Here is a 22202-nt window from a genome sequence, read left to right as displayed (position 1 = left end):
ATAATAATATCTATATTAATATTATAAAGCTGAAGAGTTTGTTTGTTTGAACGCGCTAATCTCAGGAACTACTGGTCCGATTTGAAAAATCTTTCAGTGTTAGATAGCCCATTTATCAAGGAAGGCTTATAGGATATATTATCTCCGTATACCTACGGGAACAAGAACCACGCGGGTGAAACCGCGCGGCGTCAGCTAGTTTTATATAACAGATATAAAGATTATACAGAGTTAACGTATTGTAATAGTTAACACTTTGTTTAGGGAAATGCGGATAATTTGTTTGATTTCCAAGACTTGCCTGAAAAACCTATCTTAGTAAATTTTGGCACAGGTTATCTTGAAGATATAGTTAATTTACCTGTAAACCTTTTGAGGTTTACAAGTGATTTAATCAAATCTTTAGCATTAACTCGTGAATTGATGAAATTTAGCACATAATAGGTACAGTGTCCATTCTGGACGCAGAATACATTGTATCTCGGCAAATCACAAACTGTAGTTAGACAATGTGGAGGAAATCTCAGACAATCATTTAATAAATCCATGGGGCTGTCCTTAATAATACTATGAGTAATTATGCGTCATGCTGAATGCTCAGGTATTCTTCGTACTCCATGCAGCATCTCGTATAAAGTGAGTCACGAACGTTCACGGAATGTAACGGAATCCACATAATCAAGATTCTATACATATCTAATGATAGTGCAAGGAAGGCGTTCTCACGGATGTCGGTGTACACTACGAGTAATATTGTAGCCGTCATATACAATGGGCATTAGAAAGCGGCTTGTGACCGCAAAAAGGGAGCAATAGAAGGGCTCCGCTCCGACTCACCGGTTGTAGAGCTTGCGACACTGCGTTACGTCGACTTTGAACGATAACCTCTCACCGCGTCCCACGGCCCTGTCCAAAATCCAACTCGTACGTATACGATACCTCATCAAAAAACGCTCTTTCCGGCTCCGCATGTGTTAGTGCCCTAGCCTATTGTCTGACGAAAATATATGACGTTGATGGCTTCAAAAATTCTCACAAAGGGTTCAACCCTTCTAAATTGCAATGTTAGGGATGGGGCAGAGTTTTTAATTCGGCTGAATGTAAATAAGTATTGGACTTGTTACGACACTTGTGTGCCATGAATTGTTAGGGTACTTCTCAAGGGCACTCCGTTGTTTGTAATGTAATAATAGTACAGAATGTTCAGCTTTCTGTGTGTTGGGGGAACTGTTTCGTGTAATCCTATGCGTGCTTTGGTGAACATGTGAAAGCTTAAATATCATACGATGATGCTGTGCATAATGGCATGGCGATTTCATTTCTTTTATCTCATCGTGTTTTGATCTCACGTGCTATTTTAATTATCACGTAAAATGGCACGTATTATTTCATTTTCTTTATTAACGTATTAAAACATCTGACGTTTGTTATTGTCTGCTTACTGTTAAACAATGCTCGTAATCGTAAATAATCCTCGGCAAGTATGAAACCAGTTCAGGATAGTGTGCGTGTGTGCGTACGTAATCTCGCAGATGGAAACTCTTTTTATAGATGTGTGTTGTGTGCATTTCTAGGACTGCAGAATGCAGCTGCGATGAGCATAGAACGATTCACTTCCTCATTACTCGGCCTCGGTGCATCTACTGTATTATATGCGTTATTTATGAGAGCTATTAGCTGACGTGCTTATGTTGTAGTGTTTTTCTACGCACACATCACGTGTTAGGCTTTGTCTCGTTTTATTATCTACACTAATATAATAAAGCTGTAGAGTTTGTGTGTTTATTTGTTTGAAAAAGCTAATCTCTGGCGGATTTAGGGCATTATTGTTGAAATTAACAGATTAATCATTACGTTAGGATGAATGTGAGGTAGTTAAATTAAATGAGAGGTAAAAATTAGGTCAAAATACCTTTTCTGCTACTACAAAAATTCTTTCTTCTCGAAATCTGCATCCAATTCTACAGTGAGTTAGATGTTATTTTATTATTATATATTGATATTTATCTAACTCATTTTTTGATTTTATGATATGTTGTTTATAGGTAAGGTATGAATATGTTTTCCATTTGTTATTTGAAACAAGTACAACCATTCTACGTGTTTTATTTAATGACTAGAAGTTTATGAGCAGTGTACCCTTGACTATGTGAACATAGTTGCAATGTAATTGTATAATATTAAATTGCAGTATAAATACTACATACTTGACTAACTACCGTTGCTAACGTACTTATAGATCTCAAGTACCGTAACTATAGCCTCTACGTGCCCCGTTGCACTGCTCCGGCGACTTTAAGTGGAATAACCGGCTTATGTCTAATATTTCCTTACATTGTTACTTGTTTGTCATTGAATTCAATAACATGCCACCATTTGCTCTTTACCATATCGGAATTTCTTGTAAATTACAAATTTGTACCACGTTTTCCTTTCAGTTATCAAATTTCATATTGGTGTAAAGTTAAAGTACTATCATCCCTTAAATTATGTTTTAACCTCCTCGAAATACATACATTTAAATGTTTTGCATGTGAAGATACAAATAACTGTAATTTTCATATCAAGATTGCGTGTAGACAGTACTAAATATCGGATACAGGTCATGGAAATACTTGTGGAGTTATTAAAATAACCCTGGGGCTAGGAATAGTGCAATATAAAAGAAACAAACATTTTTGTCTGTTGTGGGTCTTTTTCATTTTATTTATGCTTGAATGAGTTATTCTTCAATATGGCGTTAAAAAAATTAAGTATTTCTGTATCGACAAGTTAAACTAGATATCTCCAAAATTTGTTTTCAAAAAATATACATTTCTAATAACAGCACTTTTGAATCGTCAAGTTTGATTATTTGTACAGACTCTGCCATCGGTCCGGAAGGCAGGTTCTGTTGCGAGAGCTGAATACAACATTCACATATTAAAATAAATCGATAATGTTACCAAACAACGCAATAACGCAGAAACAAAAGCGCTATATGGAAAACAATTTATGGAAACGGAATGATAAGTCTAGAAATGGCTCAGTTCCTATTGGCAACAACTGAATTAGATGTTATACACACAAGTACAGCGCAAGTTCGTGTATTAGTGGTAGTTATCGAATCGAATGGAAGTGGGTCAACTGGTATGACGGCAGCGATAAATGAGCCCTAGCCCGTTCATTATCAATTTGTGCAATACGCGTAGCTGTTTCAAACTCTCAATTGGTGCGTGCACGATTAAATTTACCTAGCTTCATTTATACTGTAAGCAGCCATGTTAACTACTGACACACTTTCTAGCTGCATTTAATTTCCTCACTGGTATAGTATCATGTCCTTCTTTAGATATTGATTTAGAGTATTTATTTATTTAGGAAACACGCCTGGTGTTGTGGTGTTGTCAATGCGAGAAAAAAGTTGCGGGTATATAACTTGAGAGAAATTCAATCTTCAGTCATGGCATGAGTTCCCTTTTTACTATTATTTAAGAACGACAGTGATAATATATCAGTTTCTTCGACATTGAACAATGTAGAGTCATCTCCTGAGAATGCCTCGTTTTCGCAAAGAACTTAAAGCTTTCCACGTTGTCACTTAGATTCCAGGGTTTTTCGCAGAGATTGTCGAGAAATATCAAGAATTCCATCATCAATTCAATATCTTAGTTATAATGAGCAAAAACGAATTCTAAAATGAACTCACGTCTAATATTAGTTTGGCCCGTATCTATAAGTACGTTGTACATAAATGCAGCTGCATTCTGTTGCCGTGGAACCAAGGCCGTGATGCAATGTAGTTGTCAGGTGAATTGTAGTGCTATGTTGAATGCATCGCATGATTGCATCACGATCCGCTCCGTCACGAGCAATAGGCATAAAGTTAGCATCTACAATTGAACTTGGGTGTATTTGCCAACAAATCGTCGGTGGCTCAATTAAAAAAAGGTGGCGTCGCTCTAAAAACATTGACCCCGGCAATTCCTCCGTGACCCGGTCAATCTCGGGCGTCGGGCCCTCGCGTTAATAGGGAAATGGGTTATTATTGCGAGTAACTAACATTCATTCCCCTTCTCAATGACGTCGCCGTGAGAAAGTGTCGAGTGCTCGCGCTGTGGACGAGCTATCACGTGCCGCACATGGGGCGCACCTAGCGACCGCCGGGTTACTTCAGTTATGTAAAAGTGCGATGCTATGACGAACGACGATAGAGCACTATAAATAGCGCCCGATCCGTCCTTGAGCCGGTACGAGTGTGCAGAACTAGGTCAGGCCGAACTTCATGGCGTTGCCTTTCCCCGCGCCTCACCGTCCCTCCACAGTCCACATACACAGCGATTGGCCACAATAGAAATTGAATCGCCGCATTCCTCGCTTCCTTATTTATTTTCCGCCTTTCTAGTTTCATACGTTCATAAAACTCGTCATCGTCTGAACCCTCTACCTTGAACATACAAACTTTATTATATTTCACTTTTGCACCTGCCAGATGTTCATTCATATTGTATGGTATATTTTAAATGGGGACACTGCAACATGCTTACAAAATTATCATGATAAAAATAAGTAGGGGTTCGTTTGTACGTAATTTTGTTACCTGGGCGTATTGATAAAGGGCTCGGTTGGCGTAGTCGTGCAGGTAGCCGGATTACAATCGTCCCTTGCCCGCTCTGCTTTAGCCATATGTTCATGTTCGCATCCATATTGTTGCACATTCGATACGCTGTTTTTTGTTTTATGTTTGTTCTGAATGGAAATTTTAAATCGTCATGCCCGTGTTGTTCTGAATACACACATTGTTATAGGATTTGTACCTGATTTTGAAAAGTAATTAGTTTTACCTGGTGTCTTCATAAAATACGAAAGAAGATGCAGGCATATAGAGAAGATGAATGAAAGGGCAACTTTATAAGGCGAGAGTAGATGGAAATGTTGGTAGTATAAGGCCGAACCGAACGATTCTGGACCAAATCCAGATAAATCTCAATAAAGGTCAGAGCAAGAGTACCTTAAGCTGTGGAATATATATAAAATGATTGATGAGAATGGAAGAAGCCAAAGAGGTATAGAAGGATTGTAGCGAGTGGAAGGTAGTAGTGTCTACCTACCTTGACGATAGTGAGACATGATGATTATGTGTGTGTGTACAACTTCATAATCTACACTGGTTAGTATTAATACTTAGTTATATTCTAAAACTACTTTAGTTGTTAATCAAAAATCCAAAATGAATTTGTTGTTAGACATATTTTTCTTTATAGTCATATATTTAGTTTGAACTACCCATACATTTATGAATTTACCTTCGATCATAGTGACGCACAAATATTTACGACGGAACCTGTTAACATTTGGGTCGAGTAAGAGATGTAATGTTTTGCGTTACTCACCATTCATTCTTAGATTTAGTGGCTCGTTAAATGTAAATACCAATTTTACATTTATTTCAAGCTATTCACCTAGAAACATTTAGAACATGGTCTGACGTAAATACTGCTGCTAATAATGAAGCTATATTCGTAAAGTACCTTTTTAACCCCTGACGTAAAACGGATGAAGCTATTTTAATTGAGTTTTTGTGTATTATGTGCGAGTGTTCTTAGACATGGTTGACGAAAATCGGTTGAGCCGTTTAAAAGTTTTGGGGGATGTAAGTGGGGAAGAATAGTGAAAGCGCACTGAAAGAGAATATTGATGACTTGATCGAGAGTGTAATTAATAATTTCATAAAATTTGGAAGTTTTACAAAATTTTCAATTTTATGTTATAGTATGACTAAAAAGTTCAAGACTCTTTATGACTATATAGCGTTCGATTCGTTTATTGATGTAATTTATTGACGAGCGACATTGAAGCAGCTGTTTCGTCTAAAGTTTATGAATTAAGCTTCCTTTGTTTACTTTCGATTGATTGACTGCAATCTTTAACGAACTTAATAAGAACGGTGGATCATTAACTGGTTGAATGACTTTTGCAGATAAATGTAAATAATGATGTTTTAATTATATTTCATACATAATTAAAACATTATTAATAAGATTAAATGTATGACGTTCATAGTCGTTCTGCTTATGACTAAAGACGTTTTAATGCTGTAGACGCATATTACTAACAAAGAAATTAATTTTGTATTGGATTATGAAATTTTCTCGCAATCGTGGTAGTAGAGTGTACCACTCGGCTTTAAAAGCCCATTAGAACTCGGTTTCTGTTTACTTCGTCGCTTATGTAAAACTACTTCTTACGTGTAATAATTATAATGGGTCATTTTAGCCCTTTGCATAACAATCTACATTTACTTGTACCTAATTTTAACCGATAAATTTAATAACTATTTATTGGTTTTTCGTTAAAAACGTATAACATTGTAATCGTTATCAACAGTACATTGTGTTATCATTTAACAGTGGGTGGGTGCGCCCAACCGTCCTTCAATGTATGTGATATCAGACAAAAACCACATTCTTGTTATACTTAAATGAATAATTTTCAAAATTCTGCTATAGATTCGGTATAGAGTGTCATTAATATTGTCGAGACAAACTCGGGCCCAAATTATACGAATGGTACAGAGCTGAAAATTGGCCATAAATTAGGACAATTAAGGAGGACTCATGAGGCCAATTTTGAAAGAAATCTATATTTGCCTAATCAGTTAAATTACTTGTTACAGATGGGCATTAGTATCCCTTTGACATAAAATTAATTGCATTATCAGTGTCAAACTGACAGTCTTAATAAAAATTTGAAATCAACTTGATACATTTAGTCAAAATACAACAATATATAATGTGATATACCTAGGAAAACTGTCAGTTTGATTAACATAACATTTGATATAATATTTGACACTGAAATCTCATTCATTGATTGACATTGACAGCCCGCGTTTGCAAAGACTGACAATCAGTCTCTACATTATTTCCCTGTTAGCGAATATTATATCGGCTAAGATTCTAATGTAGTAATCTAGTTTAATATGCAAGATTTTCAATACATTTTTCATTTCTGTATCATTCTGCGAAAAGTGGGCTCAATTTCGGACATCTCCTTTGTATTATGATTGGGATCCCAATAAATTTCGGAATGGTATGTCCAAACGGGTTTGTTGTTTAATATTCGAATAGTGCGTGACAGCGGGCAATCATGATGGCTCACTCATTAGAACAATGAATGCGAACAGCGCTGGCCGTTCCATGTATGTCGACCGCCGCCGCGGGCGACGCAGCGGGTGAAAGCTTTCTTCGGTTCGCCGCAACCTGGCGCGCGTGTGTGTAATCGACATTTAATTTTAGTGTTCGGCATCGGGTTGAACACCGGACGCCACCTGTCTCGCTCCTTTGTTTCGGCTTTGCTAATGTCAGCAGAGGTCATCTAAATAAAGGCGTTTACCTACGCGCCCGATTCGGGTTGCGATCGCTGTCTAGACGTTGCGTTGCATCGTCCGATCGATTGCACGAACGAACCTCAGACGGTCATCGACCCCGCGGGCGCATCGGTGACGTTACGCTCCGGTGATGCGCTCTTCAATAACCTTACGGGTGTTATGGTCGTGTGGGCTCCAACTTGTGCCACTTGCGATACGTTGCATGAGCTTTTTGTCCGCATTCCTCCTGCTCAGTGCTCTCCTTGACTCACTGAGAAGTGACGCATACCAAATCATTTTAGGTACCTACCTACCTACGTCTTAACAATTTGATATTCATTGTTCGTTTCTTGCTTTGTTATACGAATTCATGCGGATAGGTGCAGCCGATTACACACGGACTACGGCCGGGGTTTATTACATCCATTGATTCGGGGAATCAAAGAGACGTAATGCAATGTGCTGCGAGGTTTTACAAAATCCGGACCGGTTTATTTTCGTGTGGCTACGTCGATATAATAATAATAAAAAAACTTGCGTCGGATGCGTGCTCCGAAGACATTTCTAAACGTGGGTACCTATTGACAAAAAAAGGTCGTCGAGAAGTTCCGAGCCGGTTATATTTAGTCAATGCGGCATATTTATGAGGGTCTTTGCACTTTTTGGTAGTTTCACGAGCATTGCTCCTATGTGTTCTAATGCGTCTACCGACCTTGAGGGATGTCTAGATGTTACTTTTGTTCTTGTCACAATATTTGAAAATAAACGAATGGGTCATTGTAAACTGTTTACTGCTGGTAATATTGTTTACATTTCACGCTTTTAACACAAGGCTCATTTATTGTTTAGCTTTTTTTGAATAGGTGCTAAACGGTAATTTATGGAATTGTTAATAACAAAAGCCCCTTCTCATCTCAAAGCCAAATTACCTACTTTAAAATAACGAAAAAATATATGAAATCGGGTTTTCTAATATTAGTTCGACTTCGTAATGCCTTTCCGGCGTTCGTGTTTCCTGTCACCTATAATAATTAACCAAGACAAGAGTGAATTTTCTGGTCAAGCTAGTTAAACGCCTTTGAAACGATCATTCTCTTTGCCAAATTATTTGATATTTGTTTGCGACTTTGAAGCTTTTGTAGAGCATTGCTTATTGGTAAAGTTATTGATCAAAGTTATCAATAAAGTTAAGTGTGACGAGCTTTGTCAAACATGTTTAATCGTTTCGAATGCCCTAGACCTCATCGTTGAAATCGATCGCTGGTTTAGCAATATAAAAAGATTTATTCACGTACTCAGCGGCGTGCACTTCGTAGATGCAACAATGCACTGCCTACCCTGAAGATTCATCACAAACCTTGATAAAGGAAATTTCTAATTTGTATGTAGTGCCTTCTCATGTTAAAAACCTTGTGCACGCCGCAGCGTACACGTGTCATCATCATCATCATCATATCAGCCGATGGACGTCCACTGCAGGATAGGCCTTTTGTAGGGACGTCCAAACATCACGATACTGAGCCACCTGCATCCAGCGAATCCCTACACGTGTATAGTTTGACACATAGTGCTGATCCCACACTAGGGCGACGAAAGCGCTGCAGATGGCCCTGTACGTGTCCCCCGGGTTCTCCCGTGCGGCGGACGCGCACCTGCGCCTCGCGCTCATGTTCAAGGCCCGCCGGCACTGGGGCGCCGCGGCGGTGCACTTCCGTCGCGCGAGGCTGGCTCCGCACCAGGACGCCACCTTCACCCGGCTGGAGCTCAGCTTCCACGCCGCCCACCTGCTGGAGGCCAAGGGACTGAGGAAAGCCGCGAGAGATGCTTACGAGAGACTCCTGAAGGAGCCGCAGCTGTCGTCCATGTTGAAGGCTGACGTCTGTCGACAACTGGGTATGAATGGTTTTATTATTGCATATCTATCTATACTAATCTATACTAATATTATAATGCTGAAAAGTTTGTTTGGTTGAACTCGCTAATCTCAGGAACTATTGGTCCGATTTGAAAAATTTTTTCAGTGTTAGATAGCCCATTTATCGAGGAAGGCTATAGGCTATAATATATATATTGTCCCCGTATTCCCACGGGAACGGGAACAACGCGGGTGAAACCGCGCGGCGTCAGCTAGTAATAAGATCGTCAGGTAGTAAATAAACAGTCGAAAAGCCGTGATAACCCAGTGGATATGAGCTCTGCCTCCGATTCCGTAGGGAGTGGGTGCGAATCCGGTCCGGGGCATGCACCTCCAACTTTTCAATTGTGTGCATTTTAAGAAATTGAATATTACTTGTCTCAAACTATGAAGGCAAAACATCGTGAAGAAACTTGCATACCAGATAATTTTCAGAAGTCTGCCAATCCGCATTGAGCCAGCGTGGTTGACTATTGGCCCAACCCCTCTCATTATGAGAGGAGAATCGAGCTCAGCAGTGAGCCGAATATGGGTTGATGATGACATCTCTACAAAACATAATAATTAATCTCAGAATTCAGAAAACACCAGAAGCCGTCATTATAAAGCACAATCCATCCAAAAATTGTAGGTGTATATCAGAACACGGCATATACAGAGTGACTTATAGTTTGTTCGTGAAATTACACCAAAAAAGAGTAATTTCAATTCATTCCTATATACGATCACAGCTACTGGAGTTTTTCTGTATTCTGAGTAATTAATAGGATTTCTTATTAATAAATAATAATTTCTTAGGATTAATTATTTGTTAAAAACCAAGGTCTTTAAAACTGATCTCTATCTTCCCACTGACAAATAATTAATTAGTAAATACAATGTTTATTAGCGAAAGCTAGCGTTTCCGATAGATTCTCATTGTCGCTTCCGTTGTCATTCTATAGGGATGTTTACTCGTTGTGGGAGTCCACGTAAAGTTCAGTGCGGACGAACAGGTTATACGGGTTATACGAATGTATAACATGGAAGTTAGTGCAAATGGAAAATGAGTGGGTTCGAAACTAGTTCTCGGGTCTCGGCTAATTTCGCAAGGAGAATGTTCGGAAACGGACTTCCACTTGGTTCGCTTTGCGAATATATAGAATTTCAACGCTTTGCGCGTTAGATGTTGTAGTTTCTTTGTGTTTGGTGAAGTCTTTTAATCGTTTTGTGTCAAATGATTTTTAAACCTCGACGCATAAAGAGAGGTGTTATAAGTTTGACGTGTCTGTCTGTGGCACCATAGCTCAATCAATCAATCAATTAATTTATTTATTTGCAGTCATGATATATATACAGGTGGTCGGTAGATGTAAATGGCAAATGTATCTCGCCAATTTGGCATGTACATTATTTATTAAGTATGTGTTATTAAATTAATTCAAATGACAATTTTATCATTTCAAATTTACATCTGTATTCTATATTAATATTATAAAGATGAAGAGTTTGTTTGTTTGGAGGCACGCGCTAATCTCAGAAACTACTAGTCCGATTTGAAAAATTCCTTCAGTGTTAGATACCCCATTTATCGATTAAAGCTATAGGCTATATTTTATCCCTATTCGGGATACGGAAACAGCGCGGCATCTACTAGTCTTTACAATAATTTTATAAGTTCGCTCCCGAACGTATGAAGCGATTCGATTTCGATTTTTTTTTGTATTAAAGGTGACTTATGTGCAAGTGTTCTTAGACATGTTTTATGAAAATCGGTTGAGCCGTTTAAAAGTTGTGGGAGGTAAAAGTGGGAAAGAATAAACGAATGTCTGCAAATATACCGAGAAATTCACAATTTACAACTATTTTAAAATCTATAAGTTGTTATATTTTCATAATATTCATTCAGTTTTTGTTGACAAAACAATCTAAGCTTAACTAATTTATGTAATCAATTATATTGTTCTGAATAGTTCATATTGTTCAATAGACACTTCCACTTCTGAATATTTTACCGGAAGTGCGTTTGGTACATTCGCTATTGTTGTTCAACTACAGAGACTAACGAATAAGTTGTGAGTTGTGACTAAGCGATGATAGTACAGTAATAATCATTAGCAACCCATATTCGGCTCACTGCTGAGCACGAGTCTCCTCTCAGAATGAGATGGGTTAGGCCAATAGTCCACCACGCTGGCCCAATGCGGATTGGCAGTCTTCACACACCTAGAGAACTAAGAAAATTCTCAGTTATGCAGGTTTTCTTCACCGTTTGAGACATGTGATATTTAATTTCTTTAATTCCACATAACTGAAAAGTTGGAGGTGCATGCCCCGGACCGGATTCGAACCTACGCCCTCCGAATCGAAGGCAGATGTCATATCCACTGGGTTATTACGGCTCTAGTATAGTAATAGAGTTAAGGAAAATGTATAAAATGGAAGGTTGGTAATAACTTAATAAGGAAAGTTAATTAAATATTGAAGGAAAATTTAGTCGATTCCGAGAATTTTCCCAATATTCTTTCGTGTTTTCCCCGCATAATATATACGGTTAAACCTACTTTACATAAGGTAAATAATATAATGTATGTAATGATTGACGACGTATGATGACGTACCTGCACATTGATTACGCAGGTTGATGCATTAATTTTGTCAGTCTCTATTGTATCTACTAACATAATATATTATTTAATAGCTGACGCCGCGCGGTTTCACCCCCGTGGTTCCTGTTCCCGGAACACGACTTTTCTCAGGATTAATTTAAAATTAAGCCTGAGAAATTGAGAATATAGAAGCTACTCTAGTGTAAAAACTATGCAGACGCATACATTTAAGGAAAATTACTAAACCATGGTTACTAGTAGCCGCCACGCGGATTTTTCGCGTGGAAATACAGGGCTAAAATATAGCCACAATTAACGTAGCATTCTATTGTTAATAGAATTTTCAATATCGCTTCAATAGTACCCTGTCTCTACAATCTCACAAACTTTACCTTTTTATTATAATTCGTAACCAATATATTATTATAATTAGCAGAACAAGTCAATAAAGAGCCAAAGCTGTCACAGGAAAACGACCGTTACAATGTCGTGAGACAGGATATCACGAATGTTTTCTCCGCTAGGCTGGCTATACCACCGGTGCGCGTCACTGGGCGAGCCCGCCGGTCGCGCGCGCGCCGCGGTGTGGTGCCTCCAGCGAGCCGTGGTGGCTGAGCCGGAGTCGGGGGCTGGGCTGTACCTCCTGGGCAGGTGCTTCGCGGCGCAGGGCAAGGTGCACGACGCGTTCATCGCGTACAGGAACTCGGTGGAGAAGTCGGAAGGCAACGCGGACACTTGGTGCTCTATTGGGTGAGTTTGCTGAGTAATTCAATCTCGTCATGTCACTTTGAGAATTTTTGGTATTTTGTGGCTGAAAGTCTTAGGTACTCATCTGATTAGAATGCAAAAGGTCATCACGAAATCTCGAAAACCGTTTGGTGTACTAATTTTGGCATGGAGGTAGTTTATAGTTAGTAGGTATCTACTAAGAACGAATTTTGCTATAGGGCCGGATTAAAGATGTCTAATGGCGGACGAAGTCGCGGGCGTCCGCTAGTTGTTATATATTTACCTCTGCACTAAAAGTCTATATTTTAACAATTATGTTTTTTTTTTATATAAATCTAAAAGTTAACGCTTGGCTGGGCGATATTGTGTTAACTAAGAAGAGATATGGTTTATTTACTACATACTCTTGACTAGTTTCTGCAAGCCATATTAGAACGCTAAATCTCTAGACGGTACGTCTTTGCCGGTTGAATGATAAAATTAGCCACGGTGGAAACTTACCACCAAATCAGACATAAAGCTCCCCGTTCAAATGTGGGCCTTTAAAATAAATTGTTCTAGCAATTATTATTATTGATTGACATTTCACGATGATAATTATGTTTCTAACAAATGAATATTTCTCCCGTCCCAGGGTACTATATCAGCAGCAGAACCAGCCGATGGATGCGTTGCAAGCGTACATCTGCGCAGTCCAGTTAGACAAGGGCCACTCGGCGGCGTGGACCAACCTCGGCAGCCTTTACGAGAGTTGCTCGATGGCCCGCGACGCCTTCGCGTGCTACAACAATGGCGGCGCGCGTGCTACGCTCGCGAACGCACCGCTGCGGCAACGACTGGCTTTCCTGCGTGCGCATCTAGCACACGCACCCATGCCTTCTGTCACGGGGAAGTGAGTACATCTGAGATATCTCGCATGACGCCATGCACATTTAACCTATTCAGTGTCTTACGTCACGGGAAATTGTACGCGAGTTGCTCGATGGCTCGCGACGCTTTTGCGTGCTACAACAATGGCGGCGCGCGTGCTAGGAGTACTCTCGCGTACGCAACGTTGCTAGCGTATTTAGCACATGCACGGCTTCCGTCACGGGGAAGTGAGTACACCTGAGATATCTCGTATGACTCCATGCACATTTAACCTATTCTGTGTCTTACGTCACGAGAAATTGTACGTGAGTTGCTCGATGGCTCGCGACGCTTTCGCGTGCTACAACAATTGCGGCGCGCGTGCTACGAGTACGCTCGCGTACGCAACGTTGCTAGCGTATTAGCACATGCCTTTCGTCACGGGGAAGTGAGTACACCTGAGATATCTCGCATGACTCCATGCACATTTAACCTATTCAGTGTCTTACGTCACGGGAAATTGTACGAGAGTTGCTCGATGGCTCGCGACTCTAGAGCGTGCTACGTTCGCGTTGGCATCGTTGCTTGCGTACTTAGCACATGCACGCCTTACGTCACGGGGAAGTGAGTACACCTGAGATATCTCGCATGACTCCATGCACATTTAACCTATTCTGTGTCTTACGTCACGGGGAAGTGTACTAGAGTTGCTCGATGGCTCGCGACGCTTTCGCGTGCTACAATTGCGGCGCGCGTGCTACGAGTACGCTCGCGTAAGCAACGTCACGGGGAAGTGATACGTAAATTGTCCTGTTTATCTGCATGCATATGCACATTAAGCTTACACAGTCATACCTTCCTTCAAGAGAGATATACAAGTATGAGATCGTACATCATAGATCTCTCAAAAGTATTACATTCTCGTATATATTAGATCTCTTCCAATTGAGTACAATAATCCAATTTTTTGGAAGTTAGGTATATTAATCTCTCCAGAAATTACAAAATTATGACAAGAATAATTAGGTCCTCACTCTTCATTATGGTAACTTGAAAGTAGGTTTCAGTAGAATCTACAAATCTGAATCTAGTGTACTAGTCATTTTGTTATTATTTCTTAAATTAAAGTACCTACAAAAAAATCATTATTTTAAGACTATGTAACAGATACTAAACGTATGTAAATGACGTTGTAAATAGAATTCCAATGTTGTTCGTTGTTTTTGTTGGTCCCAACACGCTTGCTCGTTTACCACCTGCCCGTATCGAGATCGTCTAGGTTGCACTTCTCACCATACATAAAAAAAAATCCGACGATTTGATAACTTTCTCCTTTTTTTTTTGAAGTCGGTTAAAAATAAAGTCGTCACTTTGTCTATAGCTAGACCTTTTACGCGATTTTTAAAGTTTTTTTTTATTGAGAAAAAATACAATATGGAACTTAAGCTAACTTATCCTAATAACTATACAAATCATGCCCACGTGGAATGGTGGCAAGAATACTGGCTGCATTTCCGCGCTGGACAGCCAGGCTGATCCTTTGCGCAAAAAATGAGCCAGCCCTTCTGTCACCAGTCGAGGCAACTAGCCGCGGTGAAATTATTCGATAAAATTTTTTGGCACTGCGACTCCATGGCCCAAGGGTCTTTACGGCAAAAGGTACAAATATGTAACTCTCTGTCAGAGAGGCATACTTGAGCCACTTACCGGTTTCAGCTTTTTCTGCTGCGGCTCCCGGTCTTGATTCTGTCAATTTTTAAAGCAATTTCCATTATACGAATAGTTAAACATTGCTTTCTATGCGGATGAAGTCGCAGCTATTGTTGTATAATATCAAAATTGTTGACAATTTCATGTACCTGTCAATGTCATGCAAACATATGGTCGGTTCTACGTATCTACACGTGGTGACGTCACCGTTGTGTACGCATTCTTATCGCAATTCGGCAATTAGCATACACTTACACGTATACTGTGAACAGAACGTGTTTAATGTTTGTTTATTTTATTTATATTTGTTGTGTTTACGAATTAAATTATCGCTTTTGTGTTATAAAACATAAAATTATGTCTCGCCATGTAAATTTTGTATTAGTTGGTATCTTTTATTTTATACAGGAAACACCTAGCTTAAACATTGTACTATAGTATAGTACCTAACTACCTATTTGTAATAAAAATTTTATTTTTAACCGACTTCCAAAAAGGAGGAGGTTTTTTTTTGTGTTTTCATAACACATAATCACGTATCTGCTTTGTAATTTATTATTATTAGGTAATTAAATGAGATTTTCATAAGTCCATAATGGACATATTTAAATAAGTATATACTTTTCAATCTATACTACATACAGCCTTTCTTGATGAGTACTGTTTACCAGCAAACAAATTAAAAACGAGGGTATAATTCACTAGTCATTTTACACCTAATAATAATTATAATTAACTTGTTCTTAAATTAATGAAAATAAATTAGATTAATAAGCATAAAATAATTAGATATGGTTAAAATATTTTATATAACATTTTATAAACATAATTTTAAATAAACAAGTTATGAAATGACATGCATTTTCTACCTTCGTTTCTAATTTCTTTGTTGGTAAACATCAAGAAATGCTGTAGTATAGTTTTGCCGGGAAACTGTATTTTACCTATCCCAGTTAAGCAAAAACAGCGAACTCGGTCAAGTGTCAAGTGAATATGAAAGCTGCAGCCAGTAGTACTCGGTGCTACATTCCGCAGTTATAAGCTTATAATTTGTTTCGTCAAACATCTATGTTACTTTTACTTGCAGTATTGCAACTAGTTAAATATTCGTTTAAACGGATCCTTGCAATAGGCTAGTTGACGCTATTTTTAAATGGTATTAAATTGTTCATTATCGTTCAACTAGATTGAATGTAGAAAAAACATATACTACTTACATAATAAAATATAATTTTTTTTTTGAGATTATGAGCCTAAACGCTGTCGGCCATGATGGTCTATATTTTATCTGTTTCATGACGTTACGTAAACACTCAACCTTAACTAAACGGTTTAGTGTTTGCCAAAATTATTAGTTATTAATTAGTTTGCCGTTTATACCTTTAGTGATATCACGTAACGTTGTGACTTCACAAAATGGACAACAGCGTTTTTGTCGTGTGGAAAAATTTATAAAATACAAAATTTTTAAATTAAGTTTTCTATGACATCCTTAAATTTAGGTAACCTTTTACTATATATATAAACACACATTTTGTTTGTGGAGCGGAACGTGACGTCACACAGAAAAGTAACTAAAAATCACATCTTACCTCCATTCAAAGACCAGTGGCGTAACTGTAACATCTTGAGAGCTATGGCAAATTCATTGGATGTGGCCCCAAAAAAATCGTCAGGTTTTTTTAATGTTATATTACTTTAGCACTCTCGGCCTTGCATGCAAGGGCCCTTCGTTCCGTGGGCCCTTGGCATTTTGCCAGCCCTCTACCCTGTTAGTTACTCCAGTGTCATATTAGACACAAGAACAGTGTGAAATACACACACACAGGCACATGTTTCAATGTGTTGAGGTGCTAGGTAAGAATAATTTAAATATGTCAATCATAAAGCAAGTAAAATAACCATAAATAAATAATTGTAATTGTTTTTTGTACACTTTTATACGACGACAAAGAATTGTTTCGCATTTTAATACAAAACGAACATTCACATACCGGCTGATGATTTGCATGGAAATGAGCAATTAAAAACCGCTACATTGATATCGTACTTCGACTTTTGTGTGAACGCTAACAAACCAGTTTCCCAAAGCTAAGATAATTTTTATATTGTATTAATTATATATTTTTTTTTCACAATTAAAATGAACAATTTGACGTATCAACGACCCGCTGAATGCCGAAAGGTGATGTTTGAGAATCAACTAAGTTATTTATTGCAAATTAAGTGTAGTAGTTAGTGTTAGAATTTTATTATTAAATAAAATTTAAATTTCATATAAAATACAATACATAAACGTTTTCAATACCACTTCAAAAATAATCTAAAGTTTGTGGTGTTGCAGGGGGTAATCTCTGGATCTACCGAACGGATTTTGAAAATTCTTTTACCAATAGAAAGCCACGTTATATGTAAGTGTCAAGGTTATATTTTATCCCCGTATACCCTCGGGAACGGAAACTACGCAGGGGAAACTTTGTAGCATCGTCTAGTTAATTTTAAAACAGTAGGAATTTCAACTTTATTATGAGTACCCGGTACCCGGTCGAGCTTCGCTTTGACTTATGCGCACTACTTCCCTATTATTTCACATTTGAATAAAATTAGCAAAATTGAGATGAAGTTATTATACGAGCAAATTTTTTTTAAAAGTTGTAAATTAGGAGCAATATGGAATGTATGGAATAAAGTATTGCTTACATAATAAAAAGCGAATATCACGTAGACGAAGCGGCAGGTGTTCGCTATATAAGAATATATCAAATTGCAAAGAACTTACGTTATCCATAGTCAATCTCATGTAATACCAAACTTGGATGCGATGTTGCGATCAATGTAATCCCAACCCTTCCCATAGCTTTGACCCTCTTTGTCTGTCGCATTACAGTCTACAATATGTATATTTATCGTAGGGTTCATATTATTCGTAATAAACCAAGTAATAGTAAATAAGTTTCTATTCATTATTCAATCGATTACTACTTTCTACTAGCTTTGCCCCGCGGTTTTATGTGTATAGATCTTATAGTAATATCGGGTATATAAGTAGCCTGCTATTCGAGAATATAATCTATTTCTGTGCCAAGTTTCATCCACATTCATTCAGCCGTTCTGACGTTATTCATATAAGTATTTAACTCAATATATCCATCTATTAAAACATTCACTGATATTACTGGCGGACGCCTGCAAGTTTTTTTTTTTTATAAAAAGTTTAGTCACTAAAGTGACTATGTAGCTCTCGTAATGCTACTTAAGGTAAAAACATTCATTAACAAAAATTTTCTTAAGACTAATTAATATTACCTACGTTTATCTAAATTATCTTTTACTATTTTGTACAAAAATCTTGCGTTTTTGCTGGCAGGGCTTCCTAAAACAACATTTATCACAGCAAACTCTTTAAACTGTACTTTGCTTCGGACACATTCCACTAAGTGGCTAGTTACCACCCTACCGGCAAAAGACGTACCGCCAAGCGATTTAGCGTTCCGGTACGATGCCGTGTAGAAACCGAAAGGGGTGTGGATTTTCATCCTCCTCCTAACAAGTTAGTCCGCTTCCATCTTAGACTGCATCATCACTTACCATCAGGTGAGATTGTAGTCAAGGGCTAACTTGTAAAGAATAAAAAAAAAGATATGGTAAACGTCCTCGGGTACACTGCAGTCTGGGCAATTTGGTGAGGGTTGTTTTTTAATCGTGTACGCAAATCTTTTTAATGGAATATGTCCGGAGCGAAGTCTTACAGTTAGAATCAGCTCCTGGCGACCCATCCTGCACTACAGGGTTGTGGCTGAATAGTTTTGTACCAAATCCATTATATGTATATTGTATAGATGACGTAAGTTGTAACACTTACAGACGCCGCCCGCTGCCATCTATCGAGGAAGCGTGGAACTTGCCGATATCGGCGGAGATGTCGTCGCGCGCGCCCAAAGCCGCGCCGCCGCCGTACCCGGGCGCGGGGGGCGCGGGCGGCGCGGGCGGGCCGGCGGGGGGCATCAAGCGCGAGGAGCCCGCGCCGCTCACGCAGCAGCAACTGCAGACGTTGCAGTACTTGCAGAGGAACTCGCACAACCTGTCGCCGCAGCAACAAGTATAATGACATTCTCTGTTTAGATACATGAACCTCCAACTGTGATGGTACAAAGATCTTCGAATCAAATGTTGATAGACGCCTTTTAGCCTGTTCTACATCATAGGCTGCTGCTTTGTTTGCCAGCACGCTAGCCAAACATTCAGTTTACCGTCCAGTTTAAAGTTATATCTAATATATAAAATTCTCGTGTCACAGTTTTCGTTGCCATACTCCTCAGAAACTGCTTGACCGATTTTGATGAAATTTTTTGTGCTTATCCGGTATCTATGATATTCTCATAGGCCAATATCTGTTTTTTATACCCCTAAGGGTAGGGTAGGGGTAGGGAAGAGGTAGGGTAGAGGTAGTTGAAAGTTTACATCGAGTTTCACGCGGACGAAGTCGCGGGCGTCCGCTAGTTATAATATAACTTTAAACTGGACTGTCATAAATTCAACTAAATCTTTGAAAAACTCGTCAAAGTTTCATTGTAATATAAAATTAATGTTTGATTTTCAAATGTTACTAATCGTAGAGACTAAAAATTGCTATGTAGATTTGAATTATAGAATATAGATGTTATGAATTAACTTTCCTTTTAAAGCATTAAAATTTAAAACTCCATTTTATATTCCGCAATTGGATGGAAAAGTAATGTTCGTTTTATACAAATTGTAAAATGTACAAAGTAATAATAATCAATACCAATTAAACGATCATAAATTAAATGGACAAATGGTTTACTTTCACCTCGATTTTTGTTTTAATTGTTTTTTTATTTATTGGTTCATAAACTTTTTTTTTTTTTTTTTTTTTTTTAATTATTATTATTTTTTTTTAATTAATATTTTTGAACGTTCCAGGCTTTGATGCAGCAGCTGTTGTCACAATATCGACAGTCGCAGGCGGCGAGAGTGCGCGCGGTTTGTATACATTCCCACCCTATATATCCATAAATCCTTACTCTAATGGCGGCAGGTTTTAGGATTTCATCCCCAATTTAGTAAACATTGTCTATGCATCGATATCGATAATTTTTACCAATATTTCTAAAATGGCTTAGTTGATAAGACCAAAAATAGTGCTGACTCCCATTGGCATATTTTTAGTTTTGTCAATTAAACTTTGAATATTTATATTTATCCATAAATCCTTACTCTAATGGCGGCAGGTTTTAGGATTTCATCCCCAATTTAGTAAACATTGTCTATGCATCGATATCGATAATGTTTACCAATATTTCTGAAATAGCTTTGTTGATAAGACTAAAAATAGTTATAATAGACATGGATGGCCTATTTTTAGTTTTGTCAATTTAGCTTTGAATATTGGAGACTTGAGTATCAAGTGCTAATTGTCTTGTATGTTTGTTTGTAGGTAGCAAAAAGCGAAGGCAGTACAAGCGGCGACAGCGCCGAGTCGCTCGCTGAAGACTTGTTGAAGAAGTTCTCGGACACGCAGCCCGATATCAAAAAGGAGCCAATCATGAGTGAGTATATCTTGGACCATTTAACCTTTAACCCAGAACATATTTTTACCAGACTATGGTGAAGCCAGAAGTAACGGTAATATTGGCAGTCTATGTATGTATGCGTGTATGTTCAAGCGCAGCGCCTAAACGATTGAACCGGGTAAAGCCCGGGTAACAAAGAATATGCAAATTTTATCAACATTTTGTATGACGGAATTTAAACCTCAGATTCCTTCGAATATAATGTGATTTGTTTAATAAATGTTGCCAAATGAATCATACAATTGTCAACTCATTATAACGTGAACGGACACAAAGCTATCGCTTATATATTCATAGCATGCTGGCCTGTCCCCATTCGCGGCATCATATTATGTGCGCACATAATTTGTATTCAGCGAATATGTTACGATATAAAAGTGATGTTGGTGATTTGTTTGAAAATCATTCGAGTCTGACATCACGGTCGACAAAACTTAATTTTGGGTTATAACCAAATTACATTAAACTCGAAAAAACAAACCTACAACCTGAGGGAAAAATTGGTGTATTAAAAAATACAGTCGAAAATATCTTCTTACTAAAAATACTTTTTTAACTCAGTTAGAAAGCACTTTCATTTAATTAAGCCTGCAGCAGGTATCTTTTGTCATTCTTTATTTGTACGTTTTCATAACAATTATAATCATTAACAATCAGGGGAAATTTGATTTTCCATCCCCTTTTCAACCCCAAAAGTTAACTAGCGAACTTTCATTAAAATTTTTAAAAAGGGGTGAAAAAATACATACCTCACAATCATTTAAATTATTTTATAAAAATTTCATTAAAACTCGAAATACGATGGATTTTGATAAAAACTTTCAATGCTTATTTTCATCCATTTATTTATATAAATAATCTATTTAAATTATAATTTAATTAGGTACACGTAAAAGGGTAACAGACATACAAACAGAGATACTTACTATGATATATGAATTTTAAAAAAATTACTGTAGTTATTGAATAGAAATTGTATGCGAAATCTGCGTCGGACAAAACACTCGACTCGTTCTATGAGCGCATTGAAGTTTCTTCCAATGGGTTTTTTCTGTATACCCTCACCTCACTATATTTTCTTTAAAAAGATTTTTTTAATAAAAAGACGATTTTTTATTTAATTTTTTGTGTGTAAAATCCATATTTTGGTTATCGCATTTGTCTGAGCATACTCACACATTCATAGATTTACGAGTCGGTACAAGTCACACATTATACAAAATATTAAAATCGTATTACTAAAAAGTGCGGGTAGGTAGTGTGAAAAATACGTACGATCCTTACAAATTAAAATCAGTCTACCCGTTTCAGAGGAGTGCAATCACACTGTGACACGAGATTTTATACATTAGATTAAATACTGCTTAATTATATGTCATACGACAGTAAACATGTGTATTTTGTCACAATAATATAATTTAATGTCAACAGAATTTTAGTAGAAAAACTGGTATTTTAAATATAAGTTT

At 37.7% G+C, this 22202-nt stretch overlaps 1 protein-coding gene across 2 annotated transcripts in view; it reads left to right on the top strand.

The window, feature by feature from the left end:
- LOC112051080 (lysine-specific demethylase 6A) overlaps nt 1-22202 on the top strand; it is a 44195-nt gene that overhangs the window by 19456 nt on the left and 2537 nt on the right. For both annotated transcript variants that reach the window (XM_052884166.1, XM_052884172.1), the window contains 6 exons: nt 8934-9241; nt 12376-12601; nt 13215-13472; nt 19004-19238; nt 20084-20143; nt 20598-20709. In XM_052884166.1, the coding sequence (XP_052740126.1) occupies nt 8934-9241; nt 12376-12601; nt 13215-13472; nt 19004-19238; nt 20084-20143; nt 20598-20709 (1199 nt within the window). The remainder of the gene's footprint in view (nt 1-8933; nt 9242-12375; nt 12602-13214; nt 13473-19003; nt 19239-20083; nt 20144-20597; nt 20710-22202) is intronic.

The sequence above is a fragment of the Bicyclus anynana genome, chromosome 1, assembly GCF_947172395.1.
Source record: "Bicyclus anynana chromosome 1, ilBicAnyn1.1, whole genome shotgun sequence".
Lineage (NCBI taxonomy): Eukaryota > Metazoa > Arthropoda > Insecta > Lepidoptera > Nymphalidae > Bicyclus > Bicyclus anynana.
The sequence above is the reverse complement of the archived record's forward strand: the minus strand, read 5'-3'. Positions and strand labels throughout refer to the sequence as shown.